Genomic DNA, 20,742 nt, shown 5'->3' on the forward strand with positions numbered 1-20,742 from the left:
CGAAGTCTTTCCAAAACATGTCTCTTTTTTCTAGCATCAATATCTCAGCAACTAAAGGTACATTTTCAATGTTAAAAATGAAACATTCGTAAAATTTTCCGATCTTTTGAAGTACAGTCCGGACTCGAATATCCGAAGGCAACAGAAAAAAATAGCTTCGGATAATCGAATCAAGAAAAAATAATTCTTTGTCATATTTTTGATTGTCAAGCTTAAGTATGACCCCTAAACTACACTAAAATGATTTAGAATTTTTAAATCAAAGTTGGCGGCCAAAATGGCGGTGATGAAATATTGATAAAGCGCATTCGGTAATTTTTGAGGCAACTTAAATTTGACTAATATGGAGTCGCAGAACTCGAATTTGATGTTAAAAGTAAGAAAATAAATAAACATCAAACAAAAATATTTTTTTTTCATGTTTCCATTACCCGAAGTCCCATACAAACTTTCGGATAATCGAAACTTCGGATAATCGAGGATTCTGATAATCGAGTCGAGTCTACAGGTACCATGCGTATACCTTAACAGGGTCCTAAAGTGTAAATTTTTATGTATAACGAAAATAAAACGCCTAAAAATCATTTGTGCTCACTTTTTTCATTTCAATGCAAAAAATAAGTTGACAAGACATTTTTTTTTTGATGGGTCAACTATGGTCTCTTTATTTTGTTTTAATTGATTTAAAACCCAATTTTAAATCCTACGGCTGAGATTTAAAAAAAAAGTTTCCACGTGGTTTATGGACACTTAGGGACCAGTGATACTAAATAATTATAATTTTAATTAATTAATTATAAAGACCACCATCATTGCCCTCATCAAATGTTAGTACTAGTGGTGAGTAAAGAAAATATAAAAATCCATTGTTTTGAAGACATGTATCACACAATACATTAACAATTTCGTTTTGCCTTCCTCACTGAGGTAAAGGAGCTATTAGACTATGGCAAACAAACAAACAAACTCGAAAACAAACACACTTTTTGTCAGTTTGTCAGTTTGCCTGCTCTGTTTGTTTTCCTGCATTTGTTTGCAGAAACGTCTGCTTGCATACTTTTGGCTTTGTTTGCGAGTTTGGCAAACTGTCAAATACGAAAAAGTGCGAGTTTGTTTGTTTGCCATAGTCTTGTAGCTCCTTAAGGCTATAACAAAGAGTACCTATTTAACATCTCTGGCTCTCTCCTCCTCTAAAAATGAACTTTCCAAAGAAAGCTCGTAGACCTACCTTCATGTATACCTATCAACTCAGAATAGAAAACTGTCATTAAAAAGTTCGTAGACCCACCTTCACGTATACATTTCAAATTCTGAGCAAAAGTTTGTGTGTGTGGTGAGATGTTGATTACTCGATTATCTCGGCACTTGCTTTACCGTGTTTTGTCGTTTTGGTCTTATTCAATCCGTCTTGGGGTCCCATAAGTCGCTATTGAAAATTATGAAGCTTAGTTAAGTACTTCAAAAGATAGACAAAAAACGATAGGGGAAAGTGGGGCAAGTGTAACAAGCTAAGGAAATGCTCTTTAAAACCCTTTAAAAACGTTAAAACATCTGTCATATTTTTTCATAATCATCTTATTTTAGGTCTTGACTAAGACTTTGATAGAACAAATTTAAAAACAATCCTGTTTTTTAATGTAAAAAATTGATTTTAAAATTTTTGATTTTCCGTACGTTCTACTCAACTAGTGGGGCAAGACGAACAACCCGTTGGGGCAAGAGGAAAAATGCATGAAAAAACATGTTAATTTGCTAACAATTGAACTGTTATCACTTAGATACATCAGAATAAAATTTATTTGAAAAGATTCTTTCATTTTTAGATTAAATAATAATATTTTACTAAAAATTTGATCGTTTTTCGAAAAAAATAATTATTTAGATGATAAATAGTAAATTTTCATAATATCACTATATATAGACATTTGTATAGAGGATTTGAAAAAAAAAACTACATTAAATCTTATGCCCCGTGGCGTTTACGTCGTTTTGGCGGTTATGTGGTAGTAGAATCAGCTAATTGCATTGCTAGCAACAATTCCTCATACTGGAAATAATCAAAATTGTACAAATTACGGTCGTACGAACGATTGTTCCTCTTGTCCCGTATGGTCGTCTTGCCCCACCTTCCCCTACAGATTTTTTCACACATTTCGATGCACCAATTTTATTCTTTTTTGTTTGAAGAAAGATTGTTTCTAAAAAAAAAAGGTTCAAAACAGCCTACGTTCGATGGGTTTTCTGTGCAGATAGGACCTTCTGAATATATAACCTTCGGGAAGTCGCGTGTTTTCGCCTTTCTTACAAGTGCCCTTACAAACTGTGTACAAAGAACACGTACGCGACCTCCGGTGGGATAATCTAGATTTAATGACTGAGAATCAAAATTAATGTCAGAGTCTTAGTTTTAAACATGACTAAGCTTCTACTTCTGCTGTGTCGGTCTTTGAATCACTGTGATTACCATATTTGTGACGTTTACAACTTATCAAGACACAAGAAAGAAGTGAAAAAAGCTGACACCGTCCAACTTTTCGTCCCACTTTACGACACGGCCCCGTGTGTCATAGTGGCCACTGTCCATCGCTTCGTTTGTATATTTTTTTCGTTGTTGTTGCTTGCTCGCTCCTCCACCCCACTTCTCTCCACCATTGCTGCTGCGGCTGCTTCTGCTGGCGATCGATTAACGATTGTGTGGCATCGGCCAGCAGTACCATCACAATCAGCAGAACCAGCAGCAGCTTAAGCAAATAAACAACATCAAAACAAACCGTTCTCCTCTCTTGCTCTCGCTACTCTCGTCATAAGGCGCGTTCCATCAATCAAATAACCCCGTCGTAATTGAGCAATCTTGCTTCTTTTTTTTTCTGTGCTGGCTTCAAGTACCTTTAGTATCAGTTTTTGCCGCTGCCGACGTTGACTCTGGCGTTGACCTTTAATCTGCGTCGTACGGCCAACATTTAGGAAGGGCCTCGAAGCTTCAAACGAGATGTCCTTGGACGACGCACATCCGTCCTACTTTTCCGTCCAAAGGGACCACCGTCCTTGAAAAGCCAACCGAGGTGCTGCTGCTAATAGTGATGGCAGCAGGAATGTTTTCATAATCACACAGATATACACAGATACACACACTGCAGTGCAGACACCCTCCAGTGGCCGTGCTGCGGCCAGATTCACTTTCGTTCCGTAGATTTGCCTCTCCCTCCTCTTTTCTTTTTCCCAAGGAGTGGTGAGATAAGTGGCCTTTACTTTCGTTTACTTGGTTGAGGCTTCACCCAAAACAATCACATCTATCCCTTGGCTTCATTTTTCCTCAATTTTCCTGAGGGGGAGTACCTTCACGATCCCACCCTCCCACTTGAAGGTTCTCAAACGTTCCAAAATGGGGCGCAGGCAAAGCTCCCCGTAGTACACACTCCGGCCGAGGAAGAGTTTACAAGCAAAACAATAGTAGGCTTGTTCGGATTTCGTCACACACGCACACGCACAAGAAATGGAATTTTCCTGGAAAACTTTTTTTCTTTCTCGATCTCGGGAATCCTTTCGCATCGACGGGGTTTTCCGCCCTGGAAAAGTCGAAGTGTTTTTTTCTGTGTTTCGTCTCGTTTGGTCACAACTTAGCGCACAAAAGTTTCAAAAAGCAGTCGAAGGCGACGGTCGCGCGATTAGGAAAAAAGACAACGACGACGACGACGACGGCGATCCATTATTTTCTTGTCCTCCGTCACTCATCCGCCGCGCACTGCACTTCACCCACATTAACGTTATTTTTCTGTGCTTTTGATGGTTTGACGTTTTCTTTTGACGCGAGGCGAACTGTCAAGCGCGGGCGTTGGCTGCTGGCGATGGTGGCTCAAGTCCGACACGGAGTTGGATGTTTGGTTTGTACACGTTCGTTCAGAATTACACTGCACCCCCGGTGGTTTTTAGTTTGTAACCTGTTGGTTTGACAAAGACAAACTAAAAAGTGACGAAATGTCACTTTTTAGAATGCGCTCACACACACTTTCAAAACAAACGATTGATAGTGTGTATGAACTCCGTGTAAAAGGGGTGTCAAACTAAAAAGTGACCCCGTTCGTTTGACATCAGTTGTAAAGTTTTTTGCTTTTCTGTCTTGTTTGAAAAGGTTCTATAAAAATAAGGGTGGTCCAAATCCGAGCATCCTCGGGGCTACCCCCTCAAGTCAAAGATTGACCCATCGCTAGGCACTAAACTCCAAATTTGAGCTCATTCTGACCACAGGAACTCTTTCCTCTAATCGCTTGAAGTTTGGAAAAGTCCAGTTTCAAAATGGATTTCATGGATTTGAAATTAAAACAATTCGTACTCAATTTATTTGAAGTCCTCGACAAAGTTTCACTGCAGATAATCGAATCAAGATATTTTTATTTTCCTCAAAATTTGACTTCAATAATGCTCCAAAGTTATTTGCTTTTCTGTATCCAGATTTTTAAGCGAAGATGGCGTTTGAATGGTGAACGCCCGAAATGTCAAAATCACGCAGTGGTACCAACATTACGAAAAAAGTGTGCCATGGCATGACAGCCATACTTTTTTTTCTAATGTTGGTGGTACTGCGCGATTTTGACAATTCGGGCGTTCACAATTTGAACGCCATCTTCGCTTAAAAACCTGGATACTAAGATGGCTGTATTTAAGAATTTAGGAATGCAAGAATTTAAGAATATGATGATTTAAAAATGTATGAACTTATTTAATATTTCGGGAGTAAATGAACAGAAAGATCGTTGGAAAAAGCCAGAAGCACGGCAGCAAGTATTCTAAGAGACCATCCATAAACCACGTGGACACTTTTTTGAAATCTCAGATCCCCCATCCTCTCCCCCTTGTTGACAATTTCCATACAAAACAAATCTTTTTACCAACACATTCAAAGTATGTTTACATGGCAGCTGGGGGTTTGTTTGCATCAGATTTGCTATCATAAGATTTTCTAGCATAAGTTTTTTGTCATGCGACTTCTAGCTGTTTTTTTTTTTGACTGACCGCCCGATATGTCAGCCAACATTTTCGCAGGGCTGTGACTGCTCGAGCTCGATCATTGTTTGCATCAGGACACTGTGACGAGAAGTTCGTCATTTTTGGGCTTAATTATATATTTTTTCATTAGGCCTTATAACAGCTGCGGAGCCTGGTACAGTCGTCCCTCATATTCAGAACAGTTTACAGATCGGCCAATGTTCAACAAATCATATCCAGGTTTTTAAGCGAAGATGGCGTTCGAATGTTGAACGTCCGAAATGTCAAAATCGCGCAAGAGCACCAACATTACAAAAAAAAATGCGGCTGTCATGCCATGGTACACTTTTTTCGTAATGTTGGTACCACTGCGTGATTTTGACATTTCGGCTGTTCACCATTCGAACGCCATTTTCGCTTAAAAAGCTGGATAAAATCGATAATTGAACATAATGATTTGCTTTAACCTCCATGTTAAAGCTTTTCTTGCGATCTTTCGATTGATGTATAGACCGGCTGTACATTTTTACGTTTTATATCAAGTTTTCAAAGAAAAACATTGACCCTTGAAATCCACAGATCGGAACACTTTTTTCTTACGATGTAAACAAACTTTTTTTCTCTCCAGGAGTACATATTTTTTTACAAAATAATGACTTTGCACTCTGAAACCAATAAAACTCATGCTTAGTAATGTTTTATGAATGGTCTAATAACTTTTATGTGAATATATCAGTTAAGGTACCACTAAAGCCGAAATCTGGTCAATTTTCATAATTTTTGCCAACACTTCCAAAAAATGTCGCGCAACATAAATTGATGTTGCAAGGTAACCAGTCAATACAATTCGAATTCTGAAACGTAATCTAACTAGAATCGTATACGAAATCCTTTTCAAACACAGCAACCGTGTTCGAACCGGATGTTGTAGATTTGTTCAGATATCCTAGGTCATCAAGAACTTCCAGAAGTTTAGGTCCGTGAGTCTACTGCCGTAACAAGCAAGAGGTCGATAGATTTCGACTCCGGATCATATGTCAACAGCTTCAGTGGGTATGGTATACTACTTTGTTGATATGTTGGGATATCCAACATCATCCAGAACTCCCTGAAATTGATTCCTGTGGGTCTACCACCGTAACAAGCAGGGTTGATAGATTTCGACTCCGGATCATATGCCAATAGCTTCAGTGGGTATGGTAGACTACTTTGTTGATATGTTGGGATATCCAAGATCATCTAGAACTCCGTGAAGTTGGTTCCTGCGGGTCTACCACCGTAATAAGCAAGAGGTCGATAGCTTTCGACACAGGATGATATGCCAATTGCTTCAGTGCGTATGGTAGACTGCCTTGTTGCTATGTTAGGGTATCCAAGATCATCTAGAACTCCCTGAAGTTGATTCCTGCGGGTCTACCACCGTAATAAGCAAGAGGTCGATAGGTTTCGACTCCGGGTCATATGCCAATAGCTTCAGTGGGTATGATAGACTACTTTGTTGACTACTTTGTTGATATGTTGGGATGATCATGGATATCCCGGATGTTGAGGCCTGTGGATCTAATGTAATGTGTTGTAATTTTGTAATTTTGTAATTTTGTAATTTTGTAATTTTGTAATTTTGTAATTTTGTAATTTTGTAATTTTGTAATTTTGTAATTTTGTAATTTTGTAATTTTGTAATTTTGTAATTTTGTAATTTTGTAATTTTGTAATTTTGTAATTTTGTTATTTTGTAATTTGTAATTTTGTAATTTTGTAATTTTGTAATTTGTAATTTTGTAATTTTGTCTTATTTTTTTTTCCTTATTTTCTTATTTTCTAATTTTCTTATTTTCTTATTGTCTTATTTTCTTATTTTCTTAATTTCTTATTTCTTATTTTCTTATTTCCTTATTTTCTTATTTTCTTATTTTCTTATTTTCTTATTTTCTTATTTTCTTATTGTCTTATTTTCTTATTTTCTTATTTTCTTATTTTCTTATTTTCTTATTTTCTTATTTTCTTATTTTCTTATTTTCTTATTTTCTTATTTTCTTATTTTCTTATTTTCTTATTTTCTTATTTTCTTATTTCCTTATTTTCTTATTTTCTTATTTTCTTATTTTCTTATTTTCTTATTTTCTTATTTTCTTATTTTCTTATTTTCTTATTTTCTTATTTTCTTATTTTCTTATTTTCTTATTTTCTTATTTTCTTATTTTCTTATTTTCTTATTTTCTTATTTTCTTATTTTCTTATTTTCTTATTTTCTTATTTTCTTATTTCCTTATTTTCTTATTTTCTTATTTTCTTATTTTCTTATTTTCTTATGTTCTTATTTTCTTATTTTCTTATTTTTTATTTTCTTATTTTCTTATTGTCTTATTTTCTTATTTTCTTATTTTCTTATTTTCTTATTTTCTTATTTTCTTATTTTCTTATTTTCTTATTTTCTTATTTTCTTATTTTTTTATTTTCTTATTTTCTTTTTTTTTTATTTTCTTATTTTCTTATTTTCTTATTTATTTATTTTATTTGGTTTATTTGAGAATTTGAGAATTTGAGAATTTTTGAATTTAAGAATTTTTGAATTTTTGAATTTTAGAATTTTAGAATTTTAGAATTTTAGAATTTTAGAATTTTAGAATTTTTGAATTTTTGAATTTTTGAATTTTTGAATTTTAGAATTTTAGAATTTTAGAATTTTAGAATTTTAGAATTTTAGAATTTTAGAATTTTAGAATTTTAGAATTTAAGAATTTTAGAATTTTTGAATTTTAGAATTTTAGAATTTTAGAATTTTAGAATTTTAGAATTTTAGAATTTTAGAATTTTAGAATTTTAGAATTTTAGAATTTTAGAATTTTAGAATTTTAGAATTTTAGAATTTTAGAATTTTAGAATTTTAGAATTTTAGAATTTTAGAATTTTAGAATTTTAGAATTTTAGAATTTTAGAATTTTAGAATTTTAGAATTTTAGAATTTTAGAATTTTAGAATTTTAGAATTTTAGAATTTTAGAATTTTAGAATTTTAGAATTTTAGAATTTTAGAATTTTAGAATTTTAGAATTTTAGAATTTTAGAATTTTAGAATTTTAGAATTTTAGAATTTTAGAATTTTAGAATTTTAGAATTTTAGAATTTTAGAATTTTAGAATTTAAGAATTTTTGAATTTTTGAATTTTTGAATTTTAGAATTTTAGAATTTTAGAATTTTAGAATTTTAGAATTTTAGAATTTTAGAATTTTAGAATTTTAGAATTTTAGAATTTTAGAATTTTAGAATTTTAGAATTTTAGAATTTTAGAATTTTAGAATATTAGAATATTAGAATAACTAGTTTTTTCTTGAGTTTTTTTATTTATACAAAATATATGCATTTGTTTACAAAATACTTACCATACCGCGTTTCCAAACAGGCGTAAAAAATTTGCGATATCTCATTATTTTTTTAATCCTTTCGACTGAGTTGCATTTCCGGATCTTCTTCTGTCCTTCCGTTCCGGTGGAGACGCGGCAACCCGGGGTTGTTTTCTGTCCTCCCGGGACAACACACACCTCAGTTTACCTCTACCGACAAACCCGGCTTCCTTCCGTCTTTTTGTAATTGTAATTTTTATCTTCTTCTGTTCTCCCGTTCTTGGTGAAGACGCGGCAAACCCGGTTTGTTCCGTTCTCCCGGGACAACACACACACACACACACACACACACACACACACACACACACACACACACACACACACACGCACACACGCACACACACACGGCTGGTCCAGCTTACTGTCAACGATCTCGGTGGGGACACGGCAAACCCGGGTTTTTCCGTCCTTCTTAGACAACACACACCCCAGCTTACCTCCACCAACAAACCCGGGATTCTTCCGTCCTCCTGGATCTTCTTTTGTCCTCCCTTCCTCGGTGGAGACGCGGCAAACCCGGGTTCTTCCGTCTTCCTGGAACAACACAACCACCAGTTTACCTCCACCGGCAAACCCGTTTTTTCTTTTTCCCGGGACAACACACCGCTGGTCCAGCTTACTACCAACGATCTCGGTGAGGACGCGACAAACCCGGGTTTGTTCCGTCCTCCTGGGACAACATACACACCAGCTCACCTCCACCGGCAAACCCGTCCTCCCGGGACATTAGACTCACACACTGCTGGACCAGCTTGCCTCGTCCTCCCGGAACATCACACGCATGCACCAAAACAACACTTTCTCACTCGCGGAACGACCGACCGACCTCTAATCGCGGAATTTGAACCGAAATCCGACCGGAACCGCGAACCAAACAGCTGTTACCAATGAATGTATCAACACAAACATAAGCAACAAAACAAACTGCGTGCAACAAAACAATCGGCGTGCAACAAAACATATTTAGAAAAGATGCACAGTAGAAACCGTTTTTAGTTTTTGGAATTTCCAATCATTCAATGCAAATTAGCCAAAATTATTGAAATATTGTGTGTAATAATACCAAAACCAATAGATTTCATTATCATTGACTTGATAGCATTTTAGCATAAAGTTGTTGGTGATAAAGTTGAAGTATTTTATTGTTTTCGGTTTTTTTACCATCTTTATTCAGCTTTTTTCTACTGTGCATGCAACAAACGCCGGTCCAGGCAAGGATGCCGGTACGACAGGGAATGTCCGGAATCAGACTTTCTACTTCCTTCTTACTTTTGGCCGCTGTGGAAGGAACTTCCGGGAAAATCCGGGTACCAATCGATTCCTTGAAATGTCCCCAAGTGACTCAATATGTTCTGAGCATGGTTTATACAGTGTTTTTGGTTTATCGACGCATCCAAAAAAAATTTTTTTTTGGTTTCCATACAAACAGCAGTTTTTTGTTCAAAAATCTTGAGTTCTGCTTATTTTTTGAAGAAACTATTTGATCAATCTCATCAATTTTGGTTTCATTAGCTTCGTGAATCATTTTTCAACAAAATGAGGTAATATGGAGGTTCTAAATGTAACCTGGTTATAGATATATCAATTTTGGTAAAAATAAAATCAGGGCGGAAAATTCGATTTAGGTGGAACCTTAAATTCAGGTGTTCCACAATTGTGGGAGACACAATAACAACCCACAATCATGGAACAGGCAATTTGGAGGCATTGCACAGTGGGAAAAATGGAACCAAAAAATTACCGCAACATGATTTCGCGCAAACCATCGATTGCTATACACCAAAAGTTTCGTTTTTGCACCAGGAACAATAATCCGATGAAAAATCGCACTGCACGGACCGGTGGCCGGAGTACAGGCACCGGAAGATCCGGATTTTTGGAAAAAGTGTCAGATGTATCCAATTGTGAACTGATAAGCTTTCTTCTACCATGAATAGTCATGCAAAACAATCCTAGAGTAATATTAAATACCATATGACCCATCGGAACCGGTTCCACCGATCTCCGGTGGCCACATCCGGAACCGCATTAGGAAACAGCGTAAACTAGTCATGCGACGTATCAAACTTCTTGATTTTGGATGGGGACATGAATTCTACACTCCTCTTTAAAAAACATGAAGTTTGATATGGTTTCAGGAATTTGCCAAATATGATATCCGGATGTGGCCACCGGTGAACCTGGGAACCGGTCACAGGAGGCAAAAATACCTTTTAAGGATACTCTCCATCCAAAATCAAGAAGTTTGATACGTCGCATGACTAGTTTACGTGGTTTCCTAATGCGGTTCCGGATGTGGCCACCGGAGATCGGTGGAACCAGTTCCGAAGGTTAATAGGGTATTTAATATTATTCTAGGATTGTTTTGCATGACTATTCATGGTAGAAGAAAGCTTATCAGTTCACAATTGGATACATCTGACACTTTTTCCAAAAATCCGGATCTTCCGGTGCCTGTACTCCGGCCACCGGTCCGTGCAGTGCGATTTTTCATCGGATTATTGTTCCTGGTGCAAAAACGAAGCTTTTGGTGTATAGCAATCGATGGTTTGCGCGAAATCATGTTGCGGTAATTTTTTGGTTCCATTTTTCCCACTGTGCATTGTTTTGGTGCTCTGGATAAAATAGTCTTGAAATGCAGTTTTTGTTTAAAAAGTATTACTTTTACTAGTGAAATAGCAAGAGAATGTCCAAATAAAGGCCCTAAAAATAGCAGGGTCGGCAGAAAAGTTGCATTTTGCATTCTATTGACAAATTACCACAAAAGTGTTCCGAATTTGTGGGTGTTCCGAATATGTGGGATGACTGTACCTTTCGAAGCGACTCGGACTCCAGCTCGTCAAAATGACCCGACTCCAAAAACAACTCCCACCCCCTAAACAAAAATCATGATAGGCTGAGTTTGTTATTCCAGTTTTGTATACGATTGTTTTAGTTTACCAAATACTCACTCAAACTACCAAAACAAACGTTTGGTAGTGTGTGTGAACTCCGTTTAAAAGGGGTGTCAAACTAAAAAGTGACCCCATTCGTTTGACAACAGTTGGTGTCAAACCATCTGAGTTTGAGTGTAATAGTGCATCGTTTTGCAAATTTCAAGATTTTAAGTGCGCTAAAAACAGCTGTCCTTGTTCAGACTGTAGTCCCGATTCGCCCCAGTTGACGGTTCTAGTATCTGAACTCAGAAATAAGCGGTATACGCACATTGGAAGGAACCGGTCAAGAAAAATTTCAAATGGGCAGCAGAGGCAGCGAAAGCAAGCCAGAGAGGGTGAAGAAAAGCCCCAAGAAAACGCTCCCTCTCATTGTTCTGCTGTTCGTAAAGCTGTTTCTTGACCCCTTTCCTTCCGATCTCCATACTAGCCTATACACTCAAACCCCGATGGTTTGACACCAACTGTTGTCAAACGAACGGGATCACTTTTTAGTTTGACACCCCTTTTACACGGAGTTCACACACACTACCAAACGTTTGTTTTGATAGTGTGCGTGAGCGCCGTGTAAAAAGTGACAGTTCGTCACTTTTTAGTTTGACTTTGACCAACCAACGGGGTACAAACTAAAAAAGTGTCAAACGAAAAAGTGACCAACCACCGGGGGTTGAGTGTACTATGAAAAAGTCCCATGGGATAACGAACTCAATCATGATTTTAGGTTGCATAAAGATATGTTGTAAATTAGGCAAATCCGCAATGAGTGTGTGACTACTGAATCCAGAAACAGTAAAACTAACACGATAATGGAGCAATTTTGCTTGACGTGCAAACTCCGACAAGCTTTGACAGTTCCAGAACGTTCAGTTGTGTTTGTGCGGGATTTTCGGGCAACAACATCAAAGTCCGCACCAATCTGCAACAAGGAAAGCATCTGTTCGCCAGGAAAAAGGATCTCCGTCCTTATCCGTAATCACCAAAAACGCCGGAAGTTCCGCAAAAAGCGCGCACTCGTAATAAAAGCAAGGTTTAGAGTCTGAACGGTGAGTAGATTTGCGATTGAATGGTTGTGGAATATTCTGTACTTTCACCGGAAATTCGGATTAAATCTATTTCGCCATTATCGATTATTCGATTTTCTAACGGTTGTTCCGTTTGTCGGCAGGTTGAAGATCTAATGGATCCCGAGGAAGAGTACCCAAGTGACAGCGATGCCAGTGACGAGGATTTCCGCCCGGACAAAGAGGAAGGTTCAGCAAGTGAGCTGGAATCGGACGACAATGTAGATGATGAAGATCAGGAAAATGGCGACGACGACGGCGGAACGAAACCAAAAGCCGGTGCCGGGAAAAAGCGGAAGCGAACAGGCAAAAAGGTGCCCAAGAAGAAGGCCAAAATTGCGGAAGAAGTTCCTGAAGAGAAGGAGACTGAAAAGAAGGGCGAGTTGTTGGATGACGAAGACGAGGAACGGTTGACTGATGCATTGTGGGCAGATTTCCTGGCCGGGTCCAACAGTAGTTCCACGACCAATTCGTCCAAAGAGCCTGCCAAGAAAGATCCAGTCAAAACTGTCGCACCTGTTGCAGTTAAACCGTCAAAACCTGCCCCGACGACCACGACAAAACCGGCAACGGTTACTAAAATTTTCGAATTCGCCGGTGAAACGGTTGAGGTGACTGAACCTGCCCCAGCCGCCGAAGCAACGTCCAGTAAGCCCGCATCGAAACCCGCAACCTTGGGAGCACTTTCGTCGAATGGCGGTGGGCCCAAGCCAGCACTTGGAGGCCGGTCGTCGTCGGGTGGAGGCCTCGGAGCAGTATTAGGCCAGTTGGGCAAGAAGAACAAACTGAGCGTGCTGGAAAAGACCCAGCTCGATTGGAAGTCCTTCAAGCGCAACGAGGGCATCGAGGAGGAGCTGCAGACGCACAATCGTGGCCGGGATGGGTACTTGGAGAGGCAGGACTTTTTGCAGCGCGCCGATCTGCGGCAGTTCGAAATCGAGAAGAACTTTAGGCAGTCAAAGAGCAAGCGATGAATTCCATGGGAGAACGCTCACGCTTCCGAAGCACACTGTACACACTTAATCAGTACCAATCAGTACACTTATCATCATACTCTGATGTGGAATAATAGAACTATGTAACCTTTCTACAAAGCTAAACAATAAATCTGACTAATCGAACAAAAGAGTAATCTGCTTTATCTGTAAATATGAAAGAAAACATAAGTCACTACAAATTAATTATGCAAAATGACTTCTTTTTTATTCGAGTTTTTGGAGGGTAACGCAAAAAAAAGCGATCAAATCATTCGATGAATGTACCCACTTCGCAATGTCCTTCCTATATCATCGTTGATAAGAAGGCACTGTTTCGTATGAATTGTCCCGCCCGTGTGGATCAATCGGACCGCGCACTGGACTCACAATCCAGAGGTCGCCGGTTCGAATCCCGCGGCGGGCGCTCTAAAATTCTTTGTGTAAATATTAGGGTGTTTCAGCCAAACAAAAAAGTTCTCAGATTACGGCAAACCGAGGTTCCCCTTGTAGAGGGTACCCATAGGGACTCTCATGCCAAATATCAGCCCATTTGGTTGAGAATTGGCCTGTCCCCAGCGGTTTCAAGTTTACATGGAAATTACTATGGGATTTTTGTGCTTTTCGTTCAATCGAACCTACAGGCCAGGGGACAACATGGATTCACTCGGAATAAAGACAGGTGAGTAGGGGATGGTCCAATGAACACATTCCAGAAGGAAAAAGGGTTGTCCGTTCTGTCCCCAAGGTGCGCATTGGATCGACGTCCGGTGTCTCAAAAACTACGAATGCCGACGCCAATTGAGCTTTTATTTTCAATGGTTACTACGTAGTTGTGATGTGTTTTGAATGGTAAACATGAAACAAATGTCAGAACGTCTCAATGGAAGCAGAAAGCTTTAGTTTGCGGTCCTGGAACCAGGCTTTCCTGGTGGGAAATCTGGAGGGAAATCTGCCCCTGCATCGCACCCCGACGAACAGAGAGCTTTTAAGCGCTCTTTTGCACCGGAATCGATACGACAAGCTTTCGATCAAGAATGCCGCCTTGGAAATCTCCCGGTTGGCGGAAAGTGCTTTAAATGTACCACGAAGAAAGATCAATGCCCATTTGCAAGATTTGTACGACACTTGGAGAGGTATAAATTTTAACAATATGGTTTTATCAGAATGGTTTGTTCCAGTTTACTAAATTAAAGTAATTTTAGGACTTTACAAGCAAAAATCCCGAACCACTTCGAAATCGGAGGAGGATAGAACTCATTTCAGGACGGAACTATCCATGCCATGTGATTTATCGTGGAATGTATGCTTAAATTAAATGTTCCTGTTACACTCTTATTTAACTCTTCAATCTGTAGCCAATCGGACAAGAGGAAGCTGCAGTTGGAACGACTGAACAAACGACTGAAACGTTGGTTAACTGTTTGGATAGTTTAACAGCCTCAGCAGATCGACGATTTGAAGATGATCAGGACCTTGATCAGGGCCATGACCTAGCTGGTGACAACAACAGCAACGAGGACAGTGAAAGTAAAGATAAGGCTTTTCTGGTGGGAAGTCTGGACGGAAACCTGCCTCTTAAACGAACACCAACGAACAGAGAACTTTTAAGCACACTCTTGTTCCGGAATCGACATGATCAGCTGCCTATCAAGAAGGCTGTCTTGGAAATCTCCCGGTTGGTGGCTAACACTTTGGAAGATCAAGTCCCATTTAACAGAGTTGCACGGCGCTTGGAGAGGTTGTGCGTTTATTTTTTTTTTTGTGTAATATATACGAAGTTATTTTATCACAAACAGGACTCGTCAAGAATAAAAGCCGAACAAACGCGACATCACAGGATGACAGAAAAAAATTCCTGTTGAAACTATCGTTACCTTGCGATTCATCTTGGAATGTATGTGAATTTGTTTTTCGTTTTAAATCTTTTGTTAATTTCGAAATTCACAGTCTATCGCTGGACAAAACGCAGCAGTTGAATCGCCTGAGAAAACGGCCGAGCATATGAATTCAGATAACTGTTTCGAAAGGTCAACATTCTTGGCAATCCGGCATACTGGTGACGTTCAGCGACACGGAAACAATCGCGAACAAAATAACCAAGATCAAGCTGACTGCAACGGAGACAAGGATGATAACGATGTCGATAATTACGAGGATGAAGTAGACAATGACGATGGCGACGGGCAAAACGATGATGATTACAATGAAAAAAGTAATGACGATGACGACGACGAAAATAACGATGACGACGACGAAAATGACGATGACGACGACGAAAATGACGATGACGACGACGAAAATGACGATGACGATAACGGAAATGACAATGATTATGACAACAACGAAGACGATGTAATTGACTACGACGATGACGATGACGATGAATATTACGTTTCTTCGGGATCGAGATCGGTGACAGCCAAGGCAAACAACTCAACGAAAATTCATTTAACAACTCCGAGAGTGATCGAGGTACTAGAACGTACAGGAATTTCGAACCGGAATGCGGCAATGATTTTTCAAGCGTTGATTCTGGACAAGCATACGAAGAATGATGATGTGGAGGATTACGCGCTGGATCATAATACGATTAGGAGAGCCAGGATGACATACAGACGGGAATTTGCTGCACAGGTAGTCAATTTTAAATTCTCTATTCTCAAATCGATAGACGAAATTAATTTGATTTTCTCTATTTAATCATCTTTAAAACCAGATCAAACGCGAGTTTAAGCCGGATGTCCCATTAACCGTACATTGGGACGGGAAAATAATCCCAAACAATGTTACTGGGATAAAAGAAGACAGACTGCCGATACTGGTAACCGGCGAAGGCATCACAAAACTCCTGACAGTCCCTGCTTTGCCAAATGGCAAAGCAGTAGTGGAGACAGGAGCTGTCGCTGGCGCTATCAAATCATGGGATCTTGAGGACAAAGTTGTGGCAATGAGTTTTGACACCACCAATACCAATTCTGGGTGCAAAGGTGGTGTCATTACTCTTTTGCCAAAAATGCTGAACAAGGAGCTCCTCCCTCTAGCTTGTCGGCACCACGTCGCTGAACTCACCCTGAAGCACTGCTACGAGCTAAAGGGTGATGTTTCCCAGTCCGACAAGCTAGACAATTTCAAGATCTTTCGAGAAAAGTTCAATTCGAAGCTTGAGTCGTGTGAAGAAATCATCTACAGGAATGTGCTGCACGTACCCGATCTTGCCAAATTAACACAGCCGTGGCGCCAGAGCATGCTGGACTTTTGCTTGAACTGCTTGAATGCGAAACAACCACGCGGAGACTATGTGGAACTGCTGGAACTAGTAATTCTATTTCTGGGTGGTGATACAAAGATCGGCATCAAATTTCGACGGGCTGGCAGTATTAGCAGGGCACGCTGGATGGCACGTGCAATTTATGTACTCAAAATTTGGATGGTGAATATTGACATCAAAAACATTGACCAAAAGCTGATGGACCACTTTGAGAAATTAGCGTTGTTCATCACGAAGTGCTACGTGAAATATTGGTACAGCCTAAATGATGCGGTAAAGATCCTAATTTATTTAATTATTATTCTTATTATTCTCATTATAATACAAATATTTTCAGATCAAAGCACCGCGGGTTGACTTGGAATTTTGGAGAACCATTTCTTCATTCGATTTTCCAGAATACGCCGAAACTGCAGCCCGATCGTTTGAAAAACATCTATGGTATTTATCACCAAGGTTGATCGCTTTAGCCATGTTTGACGACCTCGTTACGCACGAAGAAAAACGAGAGCTAAAACAAGCTTATTTGAAAGCTGTTGATTCTGACTGTGCCTTGAACAGGAAAAAAATGAAGGTGGACGTGCCGACTCGTGCAACCAAAATTTCTTTGACCGATTCACTGGCATCATTCGTCACTGCTGATACGAAGGATTTTTTCAAAATAATGACTATTTCGACAGACTTTATGTTGAAAAACGTACAAGACTGGGAAGGCGACGAAGGATACATTGTTGGGAAAAAACGGGCTGCATCCCTCCAAGTTACAAATGATGTTGCAGAGAGAGGGGTAAAACTTATTTCGGACTTTAATCAAAAAGCAACACGGGACCCTGCTCAGCAAGAGTATATGCTACAGGTGATAGAAAGTCACAGGCAAAGATACCCTAAAAAATGGTGAGCCGCAACAAGTCCGATCTCGCCAGCCCGTCATCCCGACCGATCTCGCCTGCTCGCCACCCAGCGTGGTCCTGTCCAAGTCAACGTCCAGCAACAAGTCCGATCTCGCCAGCCCGTCATCCCGTCCGATCCCTCCTGCTCGCCACCCAGCGTGGTCCTGTCCAAGTCAACGTCCAGCAACAAGTCCGATCTCGCCAGCCCGTCATCCCATCCGATCTCGCCTGCTCGTCATCCCGTTCGATCTCGCAAGCCCGTCATCCCGACCGATCTCTCCTGCTCGCAACCCAGCGTGGTCCTGTCCAAGTCAACGTCCAGCAACAAGTCCGATCTCGCCAGCGCGTCATCCCATCCGATCTCGCCAGCGCGTCATCCCATCCGATCTCGCCAGCTCGTCATCCCGACCGATCTCGCCAGCCCGTCATCCCGTCCGATCTCGCCAGCTCGTCATCCCGTCCGATCCCTCCTGCTCGCCACCCAGCGTGGTCCTGTCCAAGTCAACGTCCAGCAACAAGTCCGATCTCGCCAGCCCGTCATCCCGTCCGATCTCGCCAGCTCGTCATCCCGACCGATCTCTCCTGCTCGCCACCCAGCGTGGTCCTGTCCAAGTCAACGTCCAGCAACAAGTCCGATCTCGCCAGCGCGTCATCCCATCCGATCTCGCCAGCGCGTCATCCCATCCGATCTCGCCAGCTCGTCATCCCGACCGATCTCGCCAGCCCGTCATCCCGTCCGATCTCGCTAGCTCGTCATCCCGTCCGATCCCTCCTGCTCGCCACCCAGCGTGGTCCTGTCCAAGTCAACGTCCAGCAACAAGTCCGATCTCGCCAGCCCGTCATCCCGTCCGATCTCGCCAGCTCGTCATCCCGACCGATCTCTCCTGCTCGCCACCCAGCGTGGTCCTGTCCAAGTCAACGTCCAGCAACAAGTCCGATCTCGCCAGCCCGTCATCCCGACCGATCTCGCCTGCTCGCCACCCAGCGTGGTCCTGTCCAAGTCAACGTCCAGCAACAAGTCCGATCTCGCCAGCCCGTCATCCCGTCCGATCCCTCCTGCTCGCCACCCAGCGTGGTCCTGTCCAAGTCAACGTCCAGCAACAAGTCCGATCTCGCCAGCGCGTCATCCCATCCGATCTCGCCAGCTCGTCATCCCGACCGATCTCGCCAGCCCGTCATCCCGACCGATCCCTCCTGCTCGCCACCCAGCGTGGTCCTGTCCAAGTCAACGTCCAGCAACAAGTCCGATCTCGCCAGCGCGTCATCCCATCCGATCTCGCCAGCGCGTCATCCCATCCGATCTCGCCAGCTCGTCATCCCGACCGATCTCGCCAGCCCGTCATCCCGTCCGATCTCGCCAGCTCGTCATCCCGTCCGATCCCTCCTGCTCGCCACCCAGCGTGGTCCTGTCCAAGTCAACGTCCAGCAACAAGTCCGATCTCGCCAGCCCGTCATCCCGTCCGATCTCGCCAGCTCGTCATCCCGACCGATCTCTCCTGCTCGCCACCCAGCGTGGTCCTGTCCAAGTCAACGTCCAGCAACAAGTCCGATCTCGCCAGCCCGTCATCCCATCCGATCTCGCCTGCTCGTCATCCCGTTCGATCTCGCAAGCCCGTCATCCCGACCGATCTCTCCTGCTCGCAACCCAGCGTGGTCCTGTCCAAGTCAACGTCCAGCAACAAGTCCGATCTCGCCAGCGCGTCATCCCATCCGATCTCGCCAGCTCGTCATCCCGACCGATCTCGCCAGCCCGTCATCCCGACCGATCCCTCCTGCTCGCCACCCAGCGTGGTCCTGTCCAAGTCAACGTCCAGCAACAAGTCCGATCTCGCCAGCCCGTCATCCCATCCGATCTCGCCTGCTCGTCATCCCGTTCGATCTCGCAAGCCCGTCATCCCGACCGATCTCTCCTGCTCGCAACCCAGCGTGGTCCTGTCCAAGTCAACGTCCAGCAACAAGTCCGATCTCGCCAGCGCGTCATCCCATCCGATCTCGCCAGCTCGTCATCCCGACCGATCTCGCCAGCCCGTCATCCCGACCGATCTCTCCTGCTCGCCACCCAGCGTGGTCCTGTCCAAGTCAACGTCCAGCAACAAGTCCGATCTCGCCAGCCCGTCATCCCGTCCGATCTCGCCAGCTCGTCATCCCGTCCGATCCCTCCTGCTCGCCACCCAGCGTGGTCCTGTCCAAGTCAACGTCCAGCAACAAGTCCGATCTCGCCAGCCCGTCATCCCATCCGATCTCGCCTGCTCGTCATCCCGTTCGATCTCGCAAGCCCGTCATCCCGACCGATCTCTCCTGCTCGCAACCCAGCGTGGTCCTGTCCAAGTCAACGTCCAGCAACAAGTCCGATCTCGCCAGCGCGTCATCCCATCCGATCTCGCCAGCTCGTCATCCCGACCGATCTCGCCAGCCCGTCATCCCGACCGATCCCTCCTGCTCGCCACCCAGCGTGGTCCTGTCCAAGTCAACGTCCAGCAACAAGTCCGATCTCGCCAGCCCGTCATCCCATCCGATCTCGCCAGCTCGTCATCCCGACCGATCTCGCCAGCCCGTCATCCCGTCCGATCTCGCCAGCCCGTCATCCCGTCCGATCTCGCCAGCTCGTCATCCCGTCCGATCTCGCCTGCTCGTCATCCCGTTCGATCTCGCAAGCCCGTCATCCCGACCGATCTCTCCTGCTCGCCACCCAGCGTGGTCCTGTCCAAGTCAACGTCCAGCAACAAGTCCGATCTCGCCAGCGCGTCATCCCATCCGATCTCGCCAGCTCGTCATCCCGACCGATCTCGCCAGCCCGTCATCCCGTCCGATCTCGCCAGCTCGTCATCCCGTCCGATCCCTCCTGCTCGCCACCCAGCGTGGTCCTGTCCAAGTCAACGTCCAGCAACAAGTCCGATCTCGCCAGCCCGTCATCCCGTCCGATCTCGCCAGCTCGTCATCCCGACCGATCCCTCCTGCTCGCCACCCAGCGTGGTCCTGTCCAAGTCAACGTCCAGCAACAAGTCCGATCTCGCCAGCCCGTCATCCCATCCGATCTCGCCAGCCCGTCATCCCGACCGATCCCTCCTGCTCGCCACCCAGCGTGGTCCTGTCCAAGTCAACGTCCAGCAACAAGTCCGATCTCGCCAGCCCGTCATCCCATCCGATCTCGCCTGCTCGTCATCCCGTTCGATCTCGCAAGCCCGTCATCCCGACCGATCTCTCCTGCTCGCCACCCAGCGTGGTC

At 42.7% G+C, this 20,742-nt stretch overlaps 4 protein-coding genes across 4 annotated transcripts in view; 3 read left to right on the plus strand and 1 right to left on the minus strand.

Moving 5' to 3' along the window:
• LOC120421533 (transmembrane protein 170A) overlaps nucleotides 1–3,762 on the minus strand; it is a 29,404-nt gene extending 25,642 nt beyond the window's left edge. The window contains exon 1 of the mRNA XM_052709793.1: nucleotides 2,887–3,762. The gene's annotated coding sequence lies outside the window, so the exon portion shown is untranslated. The remainder of the gene's footprint in view (nucleotides 1–2,886) is intronic.
• Nucleotides 3,763–12,189: 8,427 nt separating this feature from the next.
• Nucleotides 12,190–13,509, plus strand: LOC120421550 (craniofacial development protein 1). The gene is made up of 2 exons (XM_039584777.2): nucleotides 12,190–12,363; nucleotides 12,486–13,509. The coding sequence occupies exon 2, from the start codon at nucleotides 12,498–12,500 to the stop codon at nucleotides 13,353–13,355; it is 858 nt and encodes a 285-aa protein (XP_039440711.1). The 5' UTR covers nucleotides 12,190–12,363; nucleotides 12,486–12,497; the 3' UTR covers nucleotides 13,356–13,509.
• Nucleotides 13,510–13,815: 306 nt separating this feature from the next.
• LOC120421552 (uncharacterized) lies at nucleotides 13,816–15,614 on the plus strand. Its single transcript, XM_052710103.1, has 3 exons — nucleotides 13,816–14,491; nucleotides 14,561–14,658; nucleotides 14,714–15,614. The coding sequence occupies exons 1-3, from the start codon at nucleotides 14,239–14,241 to the stop codon at nucleotides 15,218–15,220; spliced, it is 858 nt and encodes a 285-aa protein (XP_052566063.1). The 5' UTR covers nucleotides 13,816–14,238; the 3' UTR covers nucleotides 15,221–15,614.
• A 27-nt stretch (nucleotides 15,615–15,641) lies between these two features.
• Nucleotides 15,642–17,576, plus strand: LOC120421523 (uncharacterized). Its single transcript, XM_039584739.2, has 2 exons — nucleotides 15,642–16,899; nucleotides 16,964–17,576. The coding sequence occupies exons 1-2, from the start codon at nucleotides 16,306–16,308 to the stop codon at nucleotides 17,522–17,524; spliced, it is 1,155 nt and encodes a 384-aa protein (XP_039440673.1). The 5' UTR covers nucleotides 15,642–16,305; the 3' UTR covers nucleotides 17,525–17,576.
• Nucleotides 17,577–20,742: the final 3,166 nt, after the last annotated feature.

The sequence above is a fragment of the Culex pipiens genome, chromosome 3 (assembly GCF_016801865.2).
Source record: "Culex pipiens pallens isolate TS chromosome 3, TS_CPP_V2, whole genome shotgun sequence".
NCBI lineage: Eukaryota > Metazoa > Arthropoda > Insecta > Diptera > Culicidae > Culex > Culex pipiens.